The sequence below is a fragment of a genome, unplaced genomic scaffold (genome assembly GCF_019419815.1).
Source record: "Pyrus x bretschneideri cultivar Hongxiangsu unplaced genomic scaffold, Pyrus_bretschneideri_v1 Contig39, whole genome shotgun sequence".
Taxonomy (NCBI): Eukaryota; Viridiplantae; Streptophyta; class Magnoliopsida; order Rosales; family Rosaceae; genus Pyrus; species Pyrus x bretschneideri.
This window is the reverse complement of record NW_025999712.1, coordinates 3,921,055-3,940,342: the sequence shown is the minus strand read 5'-3', so window position 1 is coordinate 3,940,342 and position 19,288 is coordinate 3,921,055. Positions and strand designations below refer to the sequence as shown.

Here is a 19,288-nt window from a genome sequence, read left to right as displayed (position 1 = left end):
GGCAAAAGCTAACCTATTTTCTTTGGATAAGGATTGTTTGTCCTCCCACTTTTGGTGCCCTTATGTGTCTTTTTGTTTTGTATGATCACGGTTAAATCACGTTAATATTTTATATTTTTTTTTGTATAAAGATAATAAAACAAAAATAAATAATCATATAAATTATTGATGTGACTTCATAGTGACCACACAAACAAAATAAAAGAGCCAGAAATGAGAGGGAAACAATCCTCGTCCATTTTATTTACCATAAGTTACTGCAAAGTAAGATCAATGCAACTCTGCAAATGCAGATGAGACTGGTAAAAAGCAAAAGAATTAGATCTTATGATCAAACTTTGAACATCTTCCACAGTGGAAAACACCAGATCCAAGAAACTAAAAAAATAAAACAAAATCTGTTCTTTCTTCTGATTTACATAAAATTATTCAGTAATTAACACAATTTTAACAAATTAAAAACAAAAATGGCTTCTTTGATTTTTGCAGCCTAAATTCAATTCAATGTGTGAAAAAAAAACCCCACAAAAAATCTAGCAATTAAGAACCAAAAATAACAAAAATTTAATCTCATACCATTAAATACAATCCTATACAACAAGATGCAATCCACAAGCTCCGGAACCCATTGATTGCAGAAGTAGCAGCAATCGATCTGATCCCTTCGCGAAAACCCGGCGGCGAAGAGAGGTGCGACGGAGGCTCATTCAGGCTCTCCGGCGACAAGGCAATGTAGGGGGGCGGAGCCCCGTCTAAGGGAGGCCCGGGTTGCGTTGCGAAAATCGGGTTTCTACCGAAGATCTCTTTGGGCAGCAAAACCTCCGAAACCCCGAAAATTGACACGGGCTTTTGGTCGAACACCGTCTGGGTGACCACGGCCTGGACGATCCCAGTGCTGATGGCCATCGAGCCGTTGATTCTGCTGATGTTGAGAGTGTACGAGGTGGCTCCGCCGTCGTCCGTGGCCAATGTGGGCTGGACCGGGTTCACAATCGACTCGAGCGAACCGAGCGGGTAGTAGGAGGGTATGACGTGGAATTTGAGAACTACCGCTTTTCTGTCGGCTGGGAGGGACTGGAGGCGGACAGTGGATGGGAGATTGGAGAACGCGGTGTCGGTGGGGACGAAGAGGGTGATTCCGGCGCCGCCCTCGGCGGCCTCGAACTCCTCGACGACGCCGGATGCCGCGAGCATGGAGGCTGCGACGTTGAAATTGTGGCCGTCGATGAGGACTTTGGTGATGTTCATGCCAAGGGGCGGGCGGGCATCAGAGGCCATGAGGTCGAATCCGTAGGGGAGTAAAAGGGAATTAACGGAAAAGATGGAGACATTGTACGGGAGGTTTGTGACGAGGGACAAAACGGTGGCATTTGAGGGGGAGAAGGGGGCAGGGGAGCGGATCGAGACGACGCCGGTGTAGGGGTTGCGGGTGAGGTTGACGGAGCCGAAGTTGTTGGTGGCGCGGCCCGTGGTTTGGAAGAGGGTGGTGACGAGCTTGCCGGAGGGAGGGAGGCGGAGGATGTCAGCGGGGGAGAGGTACTCGAGAAGGACGTGGTAGCGGAGGACGTCGGCGCGTGAGGAAGGGGATAGGCGGCGCGTGAGGTCAGAGGTGGAGGAGAGGAAGGAGTTGGGGATGGCGAGGAGGGTGAGGGAGGAGCGGGGGAGGAGGTCGGAGGAGATGGAGGAGGAGAGGAGGGAGGTGAAGGAGGAGAGGTCGGGGAAGGGGGAGAGGAGGGTGGAGATGTTGAGGGCGTGGATGGAGGAGGACGAGGAGAGGAGGAGGAGGAAATAGAGGAGGGATGCAGGGGTAAAATGGGAAGTGGGAAATGTATTGGCCATGGTGGCTTGGATTGGGTAGGGGTGGGGGTGGTTGTTTAACTCTCTCTCGCACTGCAGAGAGAGTGTTTTGGGTTTTTGGTGGGTGCTGGCTTTAAGTGCAAGAGAGAGTGAGAGAGTGAGTGAGAGATGACGCGTGTGAAAGTACCACAAATTTCATTCTTTTTTTCACATAGTTTATTTGGTTTTGGTGTCTGAAAGTGGTGGTTGATTTGTTTGACCAGTCGCAGGATATGGTTGAGTGGGGGATACTCGCGGTGGAGAGATTTGCTAGCTGGCAAAGGAAAGTGCAAGTAAAGCGGAGGAAACTGGGAGGTTCGGAAACTTGGGAACTCAAGTTAACTGTTTTGGGCGGTGAGAGAGTGGTGAGTTCAGCTTCTTCACTTAAGTTCATAACTAATGCAATCCGATTACTGACTAATTTCTTGTAATTTTCAAATAATCTTCTGCTTTTGGATTAGGAGTGTCGGGAAGAGGAGAAAAGTTGTCTATCTATATCATTCGTAAGATATTTCTTACAAAAATATAAATGTAGTTCATATATTTCGATTTTATCAAATGTCAAGTTGATCATGTTGGACGTTTATTAACATCATCCAAAGATCATAACAATTAAGCACTTAAACTACGTTTGAATGACTTGTGTATATTGCAGAAAACCCTAAATGGAGAAACTATTATGGGACTTATTTGCAGCGGAAGACATCACGATTATGTCGAGTATTTGATCTTCTCTTCTTTGAAATCCTTTTGTGTTCCTTACTTTCAATAGGATTATCAATCATAAGAGAACGAACGTGATTTGAGAAGAGGGATCAAGCCACTTATACATGCAACTACTCCTCCTATCATGGAGACAGTTGTCGTCAAATTCTTTAAAGAGTTTGTAACCAACTCCAATTCGAAAAGACTAATTACATTAATTCCCTTTATTAAACCAATATTTATTTAATGTGTACCTTGTCTAAATATATCACAATCCCTTACTTACTTGTTGTCCGACATACCAAAATAAATAGTTTGATTAGCTCATATATGGAAAAACTCTTACAGATTTCACTTGGATTTAGAGCATCCATATACTACAGGAGAGATATTTTATTATCACCTATGCTTTATGTTGCAAACGTTTATTGGATGGGTATTTCACTTTTTGAAAATGTAACAAATGTTATCCAACAAATGACATGACATCGACGAAAGGAATAGACCTTCTACACGTGGCAATCATCTATTAATAGCTGGCACCACAAAAGCCTTGTCTTAACTGGAAGAGGAAATCACTCTCCTCTGTTTTTGAAGAGATATTTGATATGAAACCATTTGATTGAGATGGGTGTTCTGCATTTCACAACAAAGCTGCTATCGAAAATCAAATGGGTGGTGTCATCTATATACCCGCTTTTATCTCTCCATATTTTTTTTAAGTTCTAATCGTCAGATTAAATGAATTAAAAAAAATTAATAAACAAAAAGTAATTAAGATGTGTGAAAAATAAAAATAATGTGTGAATAACATTATCTGGATCATATTCGTTAATGTATTGTTTGTTTAAGAAAAAGAATGAAGAAAAAGGCGCACACACGACGCATGCAATTATTGGGACGCTAACTCTTAAGCATAATGTTGGGAAAAATAAGGTGTTCAAATTCCAAATGAAATCGCAAGTTGATTTGTTTGGTTATATTTTTGTATGTCGCACTTCTACTTATGTTTCATTTTTTATATTCAAAGTTAAAGTGTATGTTTGAAGTAAAGCACCTAGACTATATATAAACTATTGACAAAAAAAAAAAAGAACTACATATAAATTGCTGAAAAAATAATTTGGTTTCATAAGCACTTTCAGTTTTTCTTTCAAATGCTTTATTTTAAAATTTTGAAAGTGTTCGTATCGCTTCTAATTGTACTTCTAAACATATTTGTAATATCATATTGATTTGTATCTTTTAATTTTCCACTATTACAGTCATCTCTTTCTTAAATTAGTTACTTAATTTGTGAGGATTTGGGTCTGGTGTTTAGTGTCTTTTGCATTATAAGGATATAGTCTTTAACTACACAAATTTGTGAGGGCCAAGTGTCAAATGTGGATTTATTTGAGAAGATCTCGAGTTTTTCTATTTAAATACCATTATCCATCTAAATTTTCTTCATTACGCATAATTTATTTTTTATTTTTTATTTGTGATTGTGTAATTAAAAGACAAAGAGGACATTGCTTGAAAATTACGATAATATTCCTCTCTACACCCTACAAACCCCTATCTTTTATCTTTCTCCTTCGTAAATCTCCAACTAAGAACTCATCGTATCTCAAAAACACATTCGAATAAGAAAACGTGCAACATCGAAAAACTCAAAATGTATGACAAAACATAAAGGGAAAAAACAAGTCTAAAAATGTTGTTACAAAGATCAAACAGAAAATGAAACAATCTAACGATCTAAGATTTAACGGAGACATGAGATAACATTTGAAACTTGTAAAATTTAAAAATAGAATTAAGGGACTAAAGTGAGGATGGGGTATATATTTAAGAATCATTGCTGCAATTAAAATTGTTTAATTATAAATTTCAAATTTATAATTTACAGTAGGAAAACTTGTAAATTGTAAAATCGATATAGAAAAAGATTCAAAATCATTTTTCTTCTTTTTATTAATTTGAATGCAAAGAAAGAAATATTGATTGAAAAGGGGGACAATGTGCTTTTTTTTTAAATTTTTTATACATCAATCATTTGTTCTCGGAGTTAGAGCAACAGGAGAAGCGGGGGACTTGACCCAATATCTGCACGATTCAGGAGGAAGAAATTAAAATCAGAATTAAAGAGGGACAAAAGAGGCTGCTGGCGTACCTGCTTACCCAATCAATCAATTCGAATTTTTGAAATTTGATCTAACAGTTATAAATAGAGACCTATTTAAAAATTATAATAACTTTAACCATTAGATTAAATTTCAAGAGTCTGAATTAGGTGATTGTGTGGATTTAGTAGAAGGGATCCGGAGAGAATCCCTTTCTTATTTTTTGTTGCTTCATGCATAAAGTATTTAGATTTTTTACGTAAAATAGTCCCCAAACTTGGTATAACTCCTCATTTTTGTCTTTAAAATTTAAAATCGATAGAAGTGACCAATGAATTTGTCTATCATCAATCATTTTAGTACTTCTATGAAAAAGCTTCATTAAATAAAGATAAAATAACAAAAATACTCACAATTTTTGCCAAATCACTTTTCTCCATTGTTTATTAAATTTAGTTAAGTTTGTTATTTTGGTCTTTATTTAACAGAATTTTCATCGAATGACAAAAATGATTGGTGGTGGATAAACTCAATGACAATTTTTATCGATTTCAAATTTCAGGAATTAAAATGAAGAGTTATGTCAATCTCATGACTCATTTTAACTAAAAAACCAAAATAAAAATAAAAGAAAGCAAAAGCTTGCATATGATATGATGAATCTTACAGCTGCTAATAAGGTTGCCAAGTGATGCCAAATTTCCCCCAACATGGCCTGATTTTTTTAGAGCTTAAAAGTGGCCACATTAAAAGCTTTAGAGGAGAAAACTCAGCGTAAAAAATCATGAAAGAAATAAAAAGAGTACGACCCCCTCCTTATCTGTCTTACTTACGGATTAAGCTCCTCCAAGCTATGCCTCTCAAATCTCAATCACTAAAGGAAAACAAAACTCTCATCGGTTGAAAATTCCAAACCAACTTTGACAGCAAACAACTCCGTCGTAAGCATACAACTCGTCAAATCCCAGATGGTGATTGTTTGATTATACTCTATAGATGGTTGAAGTTAAGGTAAGGCTAGAGACGTGGTTTAAGAGCATCTTTAATGTGGATCTTAAATGGAGTTTCTTCAACCATATAGTCCTTAAATATAAGGACAAAAAGCATCTAATGGGTCGAAATAGAAGTCCTCCAATTATCTTAACATATAGGGACTCGCTGGATATCTCAGAGTAATCATTAAATGTAAGGATTGTATATAGAGACTTAAAGGGTGGACCTACTGTTGATTTTGAGTGAGAAACAACCCAATCCAAGTGAGAATGCCTTCTTTTTATGGGAATGTTGTACAACAGCTTATCTTTTTGATTTTTCTCTTCCAATAGTAGAGATAGCTTTTTGTTTTTAACAACGGCCATAATACTCCAACAACATGAACAATGATTTTGTTGTTGATATTTTAGTCTCTATATTTAAGGATTATACTATAAGGACCTCCCGATGCAGATAATATTTTTTTAGGGACCTGACTATTCTCTTTAAGTCCCTAAATGAGTTTTCAAAATTAGCGGTGGAAGTCCCTAAATAGGGTTTTTCAATAAAAATGCTCTAAGGTCTGCCAATTTCTTAATCTCGTTCCACTTTTTTTTTGTTTTTTTGTTTTTTCCTTTTTCTGGGCAAAGCCAATTTCCAGCATTTTTTTTAATTATTTAGGAAAAAATATGAAACCAAAATTAATCCTAACCGAACTATACTAAAGAAAATCAAACCAAATTAAACTGAGTAATAATTTTGGTTTAATTTTCGGTCTTAAAAAAAACGGAATCAAACCCTGCCTGCCCAAGTGAAAAACTAAACGTTGAAAAATGAATCAAATTATAAAATTAGGACCGGCCTGTAAATTCTAAAGCCACTGAACCGCTAGAGCAGAATTGGGCCAAGCCCCTATAAGTTTTTCTTTCTTTTTTTTCTTTGGTTGACACAGTTCAAAGTTGACACCTTAATTAGACTATCTAATTAATTATTCTTAGACTACTTAATTAAATTGTTGATTTCTAGGATTCACACGTGTTATTGAAGTGATCAGACGAATATTCAGCCACGGAGTTGAAGTCAAGGGCAAGATCCACATCCATAATTCTGTTGACCTAATTCAGTTCTAACCCCACGGAGATAATTTCATGCATCGATGATTGAATCAAGTCAACTTTCAGAATTTCTAGAAAACCAAATAGCAAGTGCAAATGATACACGAATACGTACGCTGCTGTGATTTTTGTTTGAAAATATTTGGGTGGTTGAATATAAAGAGTTCTTTACTACAGATAAATCAGTTTGACAGATTGTTTTTTGTTGTATTTTTTCTCGTTGGCCTATTTTATTGACGTTAGTCCGATGGTAGCTCCTTCCTTTCTCTGAGGAGGTCTCACTCGCTTAGAATTAGTTGCGTGGTAAAATTTGCTACTAAAAAATGGCTTATAAGATAAGGGTGATTAAAGCTATCTTAAAGCATTCCAAGATTACGTTATTTTTTCGGTATTGAGTCGTAACACAAGTAGTGCTTTATTTTCTTTTGATAATTTCATAAAATTATATAGTCACATTTTTAAAGCGCAAATAACAAATTTCATTCAAAATATTTGCACACACATAATTAAAAACGTTTTTTTATATGAAAGATCCTTTTGACTGGCAGCTACCAATCCCTTTCCAGCCTACCGGATGCATAGAATCTTGAAATATCAAGGGCAACTTGGGTTACTAGGACCTACAACGACTTTGAACGAGCCAAAAATTGCAAGTGTCATACAAAAATTACTTTAATTATTCATTGAACCAAGTGAAAAACTTTACTCATGGAGGCTTTGAACTTTCAATGTATCTATGTCTCCCCTTTCTTCTTTTTAAGGCAGAGTTAAAGATGTGTTTTGATGTTGTTTGGCCTTTGATATCATTGCCAATCCTTTTTGTCTTTGGTTTGCAAACACTAGGAATGTTTTTCCATCATACAATTAGAGTTTACCGCAAAATAAATGCCTAAAAGAGAGTTTGATACGTGAATAACATGATTTTATATCATACTAGAATTTAAACTTCGAACGCAAAACCAATTGGTGAAGTGTGGTGAAACTTAAGATTTCGTGAGCACTTTATGCAAGACTTCCATCTCTAATGTGAGATACTCTCAACAGTCTCAACTGTTGAAATGTAAGCATGTTGATCAATACAATTGTCTCAAATTGAGTATTCTCTCAAGTCTAATGATAACGTAATTGAATATCATTTGTCTATGCCGTTATTTCTTTTGAACAACATTTCAACCAACATCAACTGCAAGACATCAGTACACCTAATCACACATCACCTAAACTCTCTAATTGATCCAATAAATCAGTAATAAAAAATACCTAAATAAATTTGTATACCATATAGTTGATGAATCATACAGAGTTGTTCAAATTGGTTAGAACAATGCACGCTTCTTCTACATCAAAGTTCTAATCTCGGTATTATTCAAATAAAAAAAAAAAAAAAAAAAAAAATATATATATATATATATATATATATATATATATGGTTGATAATTTAGACTAAAGAGAGAGGACCATGGTTCTGAGATTCTTGGCGGGTAATAACAGCTTAGGTTACCTATTCCTCCTTCTCTTTCCGGAGTCGTCTCTTTACTGGAAGACTAACCACCTTCTTCTACTCTTGTTTTTCTTAACGTATACGCCACACACAAACCAACATATATTCCAAGCTTATTCCAAGCCCACCATAGATTTGCAAACTGTTCCAAGCTTCTCCCAAGGTTCGCACATCTGCTTCTGTTACTTTTAAGGTTCGTGTGCTTAATTCCCAAATTAAATACTAAGCGTTGTTTTAGTTTGCTTAATTTCCATCTTAAATACTAAGCGTTGTTTAGTTCAAACATTAATTAGTTGAAGTTGTTTTTCTTTTCTTTTTTTCGGCTTTCGGTTCAAGTTTTTTGGACCTCAAAAGTACATCAATTGATCAACTTTGATAAAGTTGCAAGCTTTTTTGTTTTGCCGCATGGAAAATGGAACTGGGTGTTTGCTCCCGCCTTTGAATTTTGAATAGAGGCTCTGAGATTATCTGAATAGCTGTATGAACACATGCCTTCCATGTTGTTTAGATTCCGTTTGATATCGGTTCTCTCTGAATTTTCATCTGAAGTTTACGTTCTTGAAGATCAAACACTTAAAAAACCCCAGTTTGAAAACCGTTTCGTTTTTAGTTTTTAGTCTTTTTTTTGTTGTTTATGCTTTGGAGAAAAATGAAGCTAAAATATAAAATCGAAATGGTTATCAAACCGGCCTTTAGATGTATACGTGGCTTACATGGTGGTTTTTTCTTCTATGTTTTTTTAGGTTTTACAAGGGAGTGGTCCAAATAGTTGAGAATCTTGAGATTAATACTCAACTCGGTATCGAATTTCTGAGGATTATTTGCTTCCCCTTGAGCTGAAAAATGGGAAAGCAGTTGGAACGCCTGGACTCGAGTGTTGGGGGCAACCGTCCAGGCTGCATGTGGAGCCTAATGAACATCCTTGATTACCATCATTGGAGTAATGTCAAGAAGATTCTTCCCCACAGAAAGCGGGCGGGGGGAAAGCGAGTCAGACGTAAGATATCTCAGTTCACCCTATCACATAGTCTCCTATGTTCATGTGTGATGCTTTTTTTTCTAGTGACAAATTAAACAAGAACTCATGTGGATTATGTAGTGCAATTTCTAGATTTGGTTGTTTTGGTGCTATATAAGCATACTATTTTGCTCAAAACAAGCAACTTTCAATTTGTGCAGTGAGGATTTCACTTTGCAAATCGTTCTCTTTCCGCACACAAGGTTGTTTATGTTCGAATTTCAATGATTGACTTAAACGAGCTAAGTGCGACAAATCTCTTTCTTGCAGGCAATTATGGAAGTCGTAAAGCAACTTCGGAGAACCGTGAAATTGGTAAAAGGCCAGAGTTGGTAGTTGCGGAAGCTGAATCTTTGTTGGTAAGTTCATGTCATTCTTTGATTAAATACCGAATTCAGAAGCGCACGACAGAACACAGAAGTACTACTCTTGCATGCAATGAAGCATAAGCTGACTGTATCTTAATGTAATTGTACTAGGTCAAACAGCATAGTACAGAAACTAGCACAGCTAAGAAAAGGTCTTGTAAATCTCGCAAGAAAGCATCAAGTTCAAAAGACAAACCAAGGGAAGACAGCCCCAAAAGATGGATTTTAAGCTTCCCTGTACAGTCATGGTTGCGAAGGACTAGTGTTGTACATGATGCAGAGCCTTCGGAAAATTGTTTGGATACAACAAGAAACGGCAGTATCACTAGTCCTAGAGGATTGCAGGATTCATCGCACTTGAAGATGTCGAAGAATACAATGAAACGGGAACTTCCTCTCAAGGACGTTTCCAGTGACACAGTTATTGATCATGTTGACATTTTGGAGTTATTCAAAGTAAACAAGGAATTTTTCTTTAAAATTCTACAAGATCCAGAAGTTAGTACAAACCAGTTTCCAGGCCTGAAAAATTCCAAGAACAAAGTCAGATTAACAAAATCAAGGTCATTCCCCTTCACTGATTCCTCTCGAGCGAGAAATAGGAGGCCTAGCACACTCAAACACAAGCAGAATGAAGTTTGGTCCTTCGCAAAAGGAGAAAAATTGCTTGCTACTACTCAGACACTGAAGTCAATGACATCCGAAAGTCAGGAAGACTATTCTATGAAGTCCAAGCATTACATGGAGGGTAATAACAGCGTAGGCAGTACCATGCAACAAGAAACAAGCTTTTCTTCTTTGGGATTGCCTGAGGAATTTAGTCACCAAGGATGGAATCAATTGGTCATAAATCGTTTCAGACATATAACGCAGAAGCTAATGCATGCGCTCCAAGAGAGCAAGAAGGAAAATTCTGGCAATGCCATCGAGTCTCTTTTCTGGAAAGACCCTTCTGGACGTGATGGCAAAGAAGTGCTTGAAACGCTGGAGTTAACTACGACACAAGAGGGAATCAAGGTTCATGGTTTAGATGATAATCTTGGGCGGCAAAGACGTCAACGTGTAAGAAGAACCTCCTCTCTAGATGAGTCGCTTAGTAGATATACTCAGTTGTATGAGAGCAGCTACAGCAGTGATCAGAGAAACTTGCATCACTCGAAGAGCTTAAAGTTGAAAAGTGAAGAAAAAGTTCCTTCAACTGGGAATGCTCAGAAAACCACCAGAAGGAATCTATCACTGACTGATCTTGACTCTTTTTCTTCCATCTTAAACGGGGCATTGGTTAAAGATGCTTTTCGTTTAGGGATACCGGTTACAAAAGCTGCGGAACAAATTACCGATAAGTCTGAACAACGCGATGCTATTTTAGAAAGTGACGACAGTGCAAATATTGCTGACATAAAGGACAGTGATGAGCATGCAGTCGTGCCATTAGTAGGAGAGAGCACAACTCACCAGGAGCAAGAGATGGTTATTGCGATGAGTCGTGAAAGCGAGCAAGCACAGCCGATGGAAAGTTCTAATCTTGATCCCCCAGACTATATAACCAGCAATGCAATGTTGTCAATCTCTGAAGGTAAATCACAATACCCTTGTAATTGCACATGTATGAGTACAAGTCTTAAAATATTTGCTTAAGTTTCAATTATATCGAATATTGCATGTTTTACGATGTTAAACAGAATTTATCTCTGAATGATCAAGTGCTAATGCATTTTTTTGGTGCTATGTATGATTTGATTCAATTGTTGTTACAATATGTATCAGGTTCAGAGTTAAATCCCGGAAGTCCCCATGCGAATGAGCTGAATTCTTCTCTTGACCTACAAGGCAGGCACATCATAGATTCGTTATCGGAATCCTCTATAAGCACTGAAATTGAACATAAGAGTTCAATCACTCACTCCTCGCGCTTTGTAGTGGACAAAGTGGATGATCCTGATTCCGAATTCAGTTACGTGAGATATGTTCTTGAGCTCTCAGGCTTCATTGGTCAAGAGCACCTCGGAGCATGGTACTCACTAGACCAGCCTCTGGATCCCACGATGTTCATGGAATTGGAGGATTGCTTTCAGCATGAACCCGAATCCTACGAAGACCAGCTTACATCCGGCAATTGTGATCACCGTCTTCTATTTGATTTAGTTAATGAGACCCTCCTTGCGGTCTATGAGAGGTCATACACCTACTTCCCAAGGGCCTTGTACTTCAGTGGCAACATCCGTCCAATGCCCAAGGGGCAACGTCTTCTTGATGATGTCTGGACAAGAGTTAGCTCGTACCTGAGCTTGAGGCCGGAGATGGATCAATCACTGGATGATGTTGTGGCTCGAGATTTGGCAAAGGGCGATCGTTGGATGAACCTTCAATGGGAAACTGAGTGTGTGGCACTTGAACTTGAGGAATTGATCTTTGATGGACTATTAGATGAAGTTATTTGTGCTTAATATTGTTGAAGCCAAATCACAAGCTGCTAGCTAGCCTTGTACATAAATTTTTGTATGTATTTAATTTCAGTAATTGTAAAAGATTTATGTGTAAAAATTTGTAGCTATCATAAGAACTTCTGACAAAATGGAGTATGATAGCTTGCTCTATATTTATTATACGGATCACGTTACATTTATTGATTACATTGCTGACAACTTCTCTAATGCAGGCGAGTCTCACAAAAAAAAAAAAAAAAAAAAACTATAAAGGTTAAATCTCGACAATTGAAGTTACAAAATATTAGCAAAACTTTGCTCGAACTACACAGTCTAAAATCCTAATTTGACCAAATTCTAAATACTAAGAGAATTATCATTAGCACTCAAGAAAATTCATTATGCTCCTTCCTCCTTAATTTATTTTTTTCTAGTTTCGCCTTAATTTATTTCAATAAAACTAAATGACTGCAAAATGGCCCTTTTAGAGTGTCAACCCTGTACGAAAACTAAAAAGCTTTGCTTATCTGTCCTAAAGGACAAAAGATAACGGTTGATATTAAATTTGAATCGTTTACTTGTGAAAAAACATGTGCAGGATAGAAGCTTTGCTTACTTGCTCTAAAGGAAAAAAGATAACTGTTGATATTTACTAAATCTCAACTGTTTACTCGTGAAAAAACTTGTTCGGGAGAAATTTCCTTAAAACTAAAATCTAAAACGTATGTTCACAATGAATAACGTTGGATATATATTTAGTTGGCTAAATCATAGGCCCATCAATCATAATCCCAGCCCACAAAACCACACCATTTGCAGGCTCTGCTTCTTGCTCTTGTGCAGCTGTGCTGTCCCTCATTTCCGCAACCTTCTTAATTTCCTCTCCTTCTCGTTTGCAAGTCCTTCGATTTCAAACCTTCATCTCAGCTCACTTTCTCTCTCCGGAAAGTCGCAAGTTACAAAGCATCAAACCTCCTCCAATCCCTAATCCAACAGCGACGCAGAACCATGTGAGTAATTCTCCCTGATTCTTCTCCTCTCTAATTCCATTGGTAGTGTTTGATGATTGGTTTCTATATCCAATAAGCACATTTTTGTGGGTTCAGTGTTTTTGCTAACATTTATTTGATTCTGTTTCTTTTGGGTTTTCAGATTATTTTCCTTAAACCCTAGTGCGCATGGGGTTTAAGAATTGTGGGTTAAACTTAAATCCTGTTAATTTGGTTGCAATATGTAAATTGTTCATCTTTATTCAAATTTCTGTACATACCGGTAATTTATAGGACATTTTTCTCCGTAGTGTTTCATTTCTTGCATCTCTATTACTATACAGCTTTTTGCTGCTTGTAGTTTTAAGCAGTAAGAATTTGTGGATCGCATAGATGCATAAAGGGTGGCCTTTCGTCAGCTATTCGGATTAAAACACGTGACAAGTTTGAAGTTTGGTGAGGATTCTGGTGAATGCAATTGCAGTAATGCATATAAGTATTTCAATTCGGGAATCAAGGCTAGTGCATTAACCAAGATTGTTTGTTGGAACGCTATCGGATTAAAGGATTTGATTAATTGTGTGTAATCCGAGTGCTCACACGCATCAGTTGCACCTATGTAATTTGAATATAAAAGATAAGAAGAAAAGGAGTGAGGTCGAGGTGGTACATTTTTAGACAAATTTCCTGTGATAGATGTGTTAATGTTCGTTTGTCTGTTTGAAGACCCATTTGAATGAATTGAATGCAATGAAAGAATATAAAGGGATCATCTTTCTCACTGTTACCATCGTATGCCGTTTTCTTTTTCTAGGTCTCTAGCGTCACATGTTGGCAAGGTGATAGGTGGTTTGCGATAGGTTTACATTAAGGCATAAGAAGAGTTTTGAGGGATAAGAATACGAAGACAGATGTGGGGGCACCTTCCAAAATCGCTTCAGCACATAAAGACTTTGAGACATTCTTCCAAGTCTCCATGGATATCTTTGTTTTCGTGTTCATACTCAGATGCTCCCCACAAAAGATCAAAGCTTGCTCCTCTGCAGGTTGCTAGTTATCCACTTCTGTTTTTCATCAGTCCTTATGCTTGCCCTTTTTTATTTATTGATAGTTCTTTTCTAAACCAATGTATCTTCGAATATTTGGGATTGTTCATTCTTTCTTTGTAGGAAAGGAGAATGGTAGACAGGTTTAGGCTTTATGCTAAAGGGGGTGGTGGTGGCAGTGGTTGCACCAGCACTCGCCGCAGTCGACATGATCGCCGCGGCAGACCTGATGGTAGGTTTTCTATTGTAGTTCAATGTCTATATTCATCTTTTGACTGAGCAGCATGTTATATATTTAATTCAATTCAATCTACATCAACAATTTAAAGATTTTTCTTTTTGGAAATTATGAGAACTTCTGTTGTGGCATTTCTGCAATTTCCTTCTAACCTTGGAGCTAATGTAGGTGGGAATGGTGGAAGAGGTGGTGATGTTATTTTGGAATGTTCTCCAACTTGTTGGGACTTCAGCGGTTTGCAACCTCACCTTGTATGTAACTCTTATCTTTCTTCTTTCTCAACATGTACCATTGTTGATAAAATTGCATTGAAGTAATGTTGTTCTGCAGATTGCACAGAGAGGGGGACATGGATCCTCAAAGAACAAAATTGGCACCAGAGGAGCAGATAAGGTATAGTTGTGTTTAGCAATTGTCGTTACCTGCATGATTGTATCCTGTAGTTTTTCGTATGCTAGGTACTCAAATTAGAAAGCTGAGATTTACTGTCAAAATCTTTTACTTTCGTAGGTTGCCCAAGTGCCCATTGGTACCGTGATTCATCTTTTGCAGGGTGAAACTCCTTGTGTTGCTGAAAGACAAATTCCTAAAGATTTGGATCCATGGGAAATTCCAGGTACTCCTATTGGTGATGTAACTGAATCCGATCAGCACTCTACGCTTACCGGCCTAACTACGGCAGAGGATAGTGATAGCTCATCCTCTCAACCTGACAGAACTGTTGAGGAATCAGCTGATATGAAGGGAACTACGCAAATGGGATCAACTGATTCTCAAGCGTCATCTTCTTCTGAGAGTTGCTCAGAAGATGAGACAGAGAAAAAAGATCAAATTCAGTACAATGTTGCTGAATTAACTGTACAAGGTCAACGAGTAATTATTGCTTGTGGAGGGGAAGGTGGTATGGGCAATGTGTCCTCTGTGAAAGTATTTGATGATGAGGAGTCGTCCCTTCGTGTGGGTTTGCCTGGTTCTGAAGCTGTTCTTATACTAGAGCTGAAGAGCATTGCTGATGTGAGCCTAGTCGGAATGCCAAATGCTGGTAAAAGCACTCTGTTAGGGGCTATATCGAGGGCAAAACCTGCAGTGGGACATTATGCCTTCACAACTCTTAGACCCAATTTGGGGAATCTAAACTTTGAGGACTTCTCGCTCACAGTTGCTGATGTTCCTGGACTCATAAAGGGCGCCCATGAGAATCGTGGACTTGGACATGCATTCCTGCGACACATAGAACGCACAAAAGTTCTAGCTTATGTGGTAGACTTGGCTTCTGGATTGGATGGTAGAATTGGAACGCCACCTTGGGAACAACTTCGGGATTTAGTTTTAGAGCTCGAGCATCATCTAGAGGGTTTATCTAATCGACCGTCCTTGATAGTGGCAAATAAAATAGATGAGGACGGTGCTGAAGAAGTGTACGAAGAATTGAAAAGACGGGTGCAAGATGTTTCTATATTCCCCGTCTGTGCTGTTCTGGAGGAAGGAGTGCCAGAGGTAAAACTGGCTCTTAAGAAGCTTGTGAATGGTGAAACATCAGACAGACTCGTTTTAGATAAAATTACGGTTGATTAAAAGGTTAGTGATACTTCTTCAACAAAAAATGATTTGTTGGATGTCGAGTTTCAGTATTAGATTTACTTTGTTTTGCAGTATCCATAATAAGTTTTGCACACTAGAATCATACTCCGTTTAGAAGAACTTCTGCAGGACAATCATTTCGTGTCTGGTTTGTTCAGTATACATATCTATGTATATATTGCAACCGAAAACAAAATTTCAAATATTAACGGTTGATTTTTCTTCGGTGGTCTGAACTCAGACGCGTTATGTTAGGGTTTAGGGTTTACAGGTTAGTGGTGGTCAGACTCATCCCCTGATTTTCATTTTCCCTTTTTTTCTCAGATAGAATTCAGTATGTTTGAGTTGATCACATGATGTAACTTCTATAGTGGTATCAAACTCAGGCTGACACATTATGCAGAGCTTGAAAACCATTGAAAAGCAATCAACTTTGAAAGAGGTGGCTATTTGAATTCTATCAGTCCTTGGGCCTGGCTTCCTCCACACACAAAATAGCAAATAGGTCATGACACGAAATGCAGGAGAAATTCTTTGGTGCGTCGGTCACACCTCAATCTTGTTACTAATTTATGTATTACAGTATGGATGAATGACGTGATTGATATATCATCAACCTAGGATGTAGTATTAACAAATAACTTGAGTAGATTGGTAATACCACGTCACGCGGGAAGACTTCTCCAAATCTAGAGGTTGATTGGGGTCATAAAAGGAGGCAATTGCATGCAAAATGGTCTTAAAAATTGGATCACATAATCGCTGCCCTGAAATCTTTGCAAGAAGTGGGTACCCATGACCGTCAGCTTTTGTATCGGATGGACTTTTTGTCTTTCGCGTGTCTCTATGTCCCATATTCTATCGCTAAAGTTGAAATTAAAGCCTTCGGTTCAAGAGATCTCAAATCACTTGGTCATCAAACAAGAATATAAAGGGAAATGAACACAATGTTTCTCTAAAAGAACCAAATGTTCACGATGATAATCAAATGGCCAACGATTTTGGATTTCAATGACTTTTGTGAAGGAAAAAAAAAATATTTAAACGAAGATCCAAAAATTAGATGGTTTCGATTATTGCACCTCATTGAGTAGTGCATTGACTAATGGAATCTTGTCACATTTTAACGATGGAAATGATTTCCGCTCACCATGTTCTCTCTCTTGGTTAATTTTTGGTTGGCTTTTGAATTGAATAAATCAAGGAAAAATCAAATAATTTAAATAACAAGAGTGTGAATAAGGAGAAATTGGCCACTTTAACATAGTTCAAGAGGTAAATTGGTTGAAAAAATAGTTCATAATAGAAATTGGCATTCACGTGATTGTCCGGGAGGGTATAGGGCAGTTTATTCTTTCCTTTTCAACCATTCATCCATCGGGTTCACCGTCAATATGGCTTTCCTTCAACGATTGCCATATAAGGGGTTTTTTATATTTTTTATTTTTTATATTTTTCATATGGTAATGTATTATTTGATTGGGACGCTACCTGATAGTAAACCTGTTTCATGTAAGTTTCTCTCCAATTTTGAGAGTCCATATCTGGTGTTTTTCATAATTGGAGAGGTTGTCTTCACGCCATAAAAGTGACAATTCTATACTACCAAGTTTAATATTTGATAATCCATAAGATATATCGAGTTAGAATAACTTTAGAGAACTTCTTTCTTTCTCTTTTCCAAAGAAAAGAGAAGAAAAGGCAAATGGAGAACCTTTGATCATAAAAAAATGAAAAGAAAAGGACATCTGAGGTGAAGATATTTGAAGAGAATATCATCTCACTTTTGGGAGTCACAATTATAGCTGGCTGGCTTCACAATGAGGGGATAGAAGCCCTTCAAGCCCCACCCTTTGTAATGGAAGATCAATAATTGGAGGAGGCAGTCTCCTTCTCGCAACATCTTTTTCTGTTTCTACTCCACAGCACATTGGAGGGGCCGGATCTAAACTACAAGAAAGTAAATCACAGCACATGTGAGGGGCCGGATCTAAACTACAAGAAAGTAAATCAAACACACAAAACAAAAATGGAGGAATGGAGGAATGAAGGAATGGGGGTGTCTTTTTCTCCTGAAGATGGACAAAGATTTTGCAACTCGAGTGCTGAGAGTATTGATGAGTATATTTTATATTATATATTTAATCCTATTCTTAGTATATTTTGGTTAATAATTTGGAAGAATTTTGATACTTTGAATTATATTTCCAATATAGGATTTTCGACTTCCTCTGGAGCAAAACATGGTCAAATGGACGAATTTTGGAGTAATTCCAATTGGAGAACGTTCGTGAGTCACTTAGCTTGATCCTGTCAAAATATCAGTTTTTTCTACCAAACGATGATTTTTTTGGCAATAAAATAAAGGAGCCATGCGCAGTGCTGGAATAGTGACGTGTTGGGCTTAAATTGCGTTTTTGGGGCCCAAGATGACCTCGGATGGGTTTGTGGCCTTCTGGAGATGTGTTCAGAATGTTCTTATCTTTAAAACAAGCTATTTTGGGCCGGATTTGGAGGAGATTTGAGGCTAAAACGTGGCTGAACAGTTTCTGTGCAGTTTTTCCTAGGTTAATTAGGAATTTATTTTCTATTTTATTTTATTATTATTTAGTTTCTTAGTGGGAATAAAAGACTTGAGGGTTAGGGTTTGTGTGTGAGCTGTAGGGAAAATAAAAAAGGGCTTGGCCGTTCCAAGTGGAGAGGCTTTTCTTTTATGCAATTTTGGGGAGACAGAGAACTTGGCTAGGGTTCTTGGAGATTTTCTACTTTAAGGTGTTTTCATTCCTTTTATTCTTAATAATATATTCTATGATTTCAATTATGAATATGCGTAACTAATTTCATTGCTAGGGTGAAGCCGTAAGCCTTAGCATGAATATGTGATTTTTATTTAATTGCTTATGATTGATTGCATGCATACTTTGAATTATTGATCACAGTGATTAAAACTATCTAATTGTCTTAATGCCTGATCACCATTAGGATCTTTAGAAAAGTAATTTGATGCAATTTTGGTCGGAAGGTTCCCTGAAATTGATGCTGGCTTCTTGTGATTAATAATTGTAATTTCACTTAAGATGAACACCACATCTTAAGGGTTGCATGGTTTTTCAAAGGGTTTTCATAAAGCATAATGAGTCTCTCATGTTCAGATTTGATCCGAACGTCCGGACGGGTTGCATGTTAGATATACGTTCTATGTTGGAGGTTCCAAGTAGAATATAAATTAGGAAAACCTAACCTTCAAAGTGGCATGTATAGATCATAATTAATTGGTAAAAATACATAGGATTGCAAGGTGATGGTGGAACCCTAGTGTTTTCTTAATTTGATTTATCCAAAACATTTTTCTTTTCCCTTCATCTTTAATATTGCAAATTAGTTT

General features: G+C 37.4%; 3 protein-coding genes across 6 annotated transcripts; 2 read left to right on the top strand and 1 right to left on the bottom strand.

The window, feature by feature from the left end:
- Positions 1-214: 214 nt before the first annotated feature.
- LOC103944928 (fasciclin-like arabinogalactan protein 4) lies at positions 215-1,915 on the bottom strand. Its single transcript, XM_009355408.3, has one exon. The coding sequence runs from the start codon at positions 1,837-1,839 to the stop codon at positions 571-573; it is 1,269 nt and encodes a 422-aa protein (XP_009353683.1). The 5' UTR covers positions 1,840-1,915; the 3' UTR covers positions 215-570.
- A 6,249-nt stretch (positions 1,916-8,164) lies between these two features.
- On the top strand, positions 8,165-12,249 carry LOC103944927 (protein TRM32). 2 transcript variants are annotated; one of them, XM_009355407.3, is made up of 5 exons: positions 8,165-8,400; positions 8,981-9,234; positions 9,526-9,614; positions 9,735-11,199; positions 11,391-12,249. In XM_009355407.3, the coding sequence occupies exons 2-5, from the start codon at positions 9,081-9,083 to the stop codon at positions 12,068-12,070; spliced, it is 2,388 nt and encodes a 795-aa protein (XP_009353682.1). In that variant the 5' UTR covers positions 8,165-8,400; positions 8,981-9,080; the 3' UTR covers positions 12,071-12,249. The 2 variants fall into 2 exon arrangements, with proteins under 2 accessions (XP_009353682.1, XP_009353681.1); XM_009355406.3 differs by having other exon boundaries at positions 8,165-8,430.
- A 580-nt stretch (positions 12,250-12,829) lies between these two features.
- Positions 12,830-16,366, top strand: LOC103944926 (probable GTP-binding protein OBGM, mitochondrial). Of its 3 annotated transcripts, none has more exons than XM_048564804.1 (7): positions 12,830-13,059; positions 13,853-14,084; positions 14,208-14,316; positions 14,491-14,573; positions 14,653-14,715; positions 14,833-15,900; positions 16,228-16,366. In XM_048564804.1, the coding sequence occupies exons 2-6, from the start codon at positions 13,950-13,952 to the stop codon at positions 15,895-15,897; spliced, it is 1,455 nt and encodes a 484-aa protein (XP_048420761.1). In that variant the 5' UTR covers positions 12,830-13,059; positions 13,853-13,949; the 3' UTR covers positions 15,898-15,900; positions 16,228-16,366. The 3 variants fall into 3 exon arrangements, with proteins under 3 accessions (XP_048420761.1, XP_048420762.1, XP_048420760.1); XM_048564805.1 differs by lacking the exon at positions 16,228-16,366 and adding an exon at positions 13,400-13,494 and having other exon boundaries at positions 14,833-16,128; XM_048564803.1 differs by lacking the exon at positions 16,228-16,366 and having other exon boundaries at positions 14,833-16,128.
- The last annotated feature ends 2,922 nt before the right edge of the window (positions 16,367-19,288 follow it).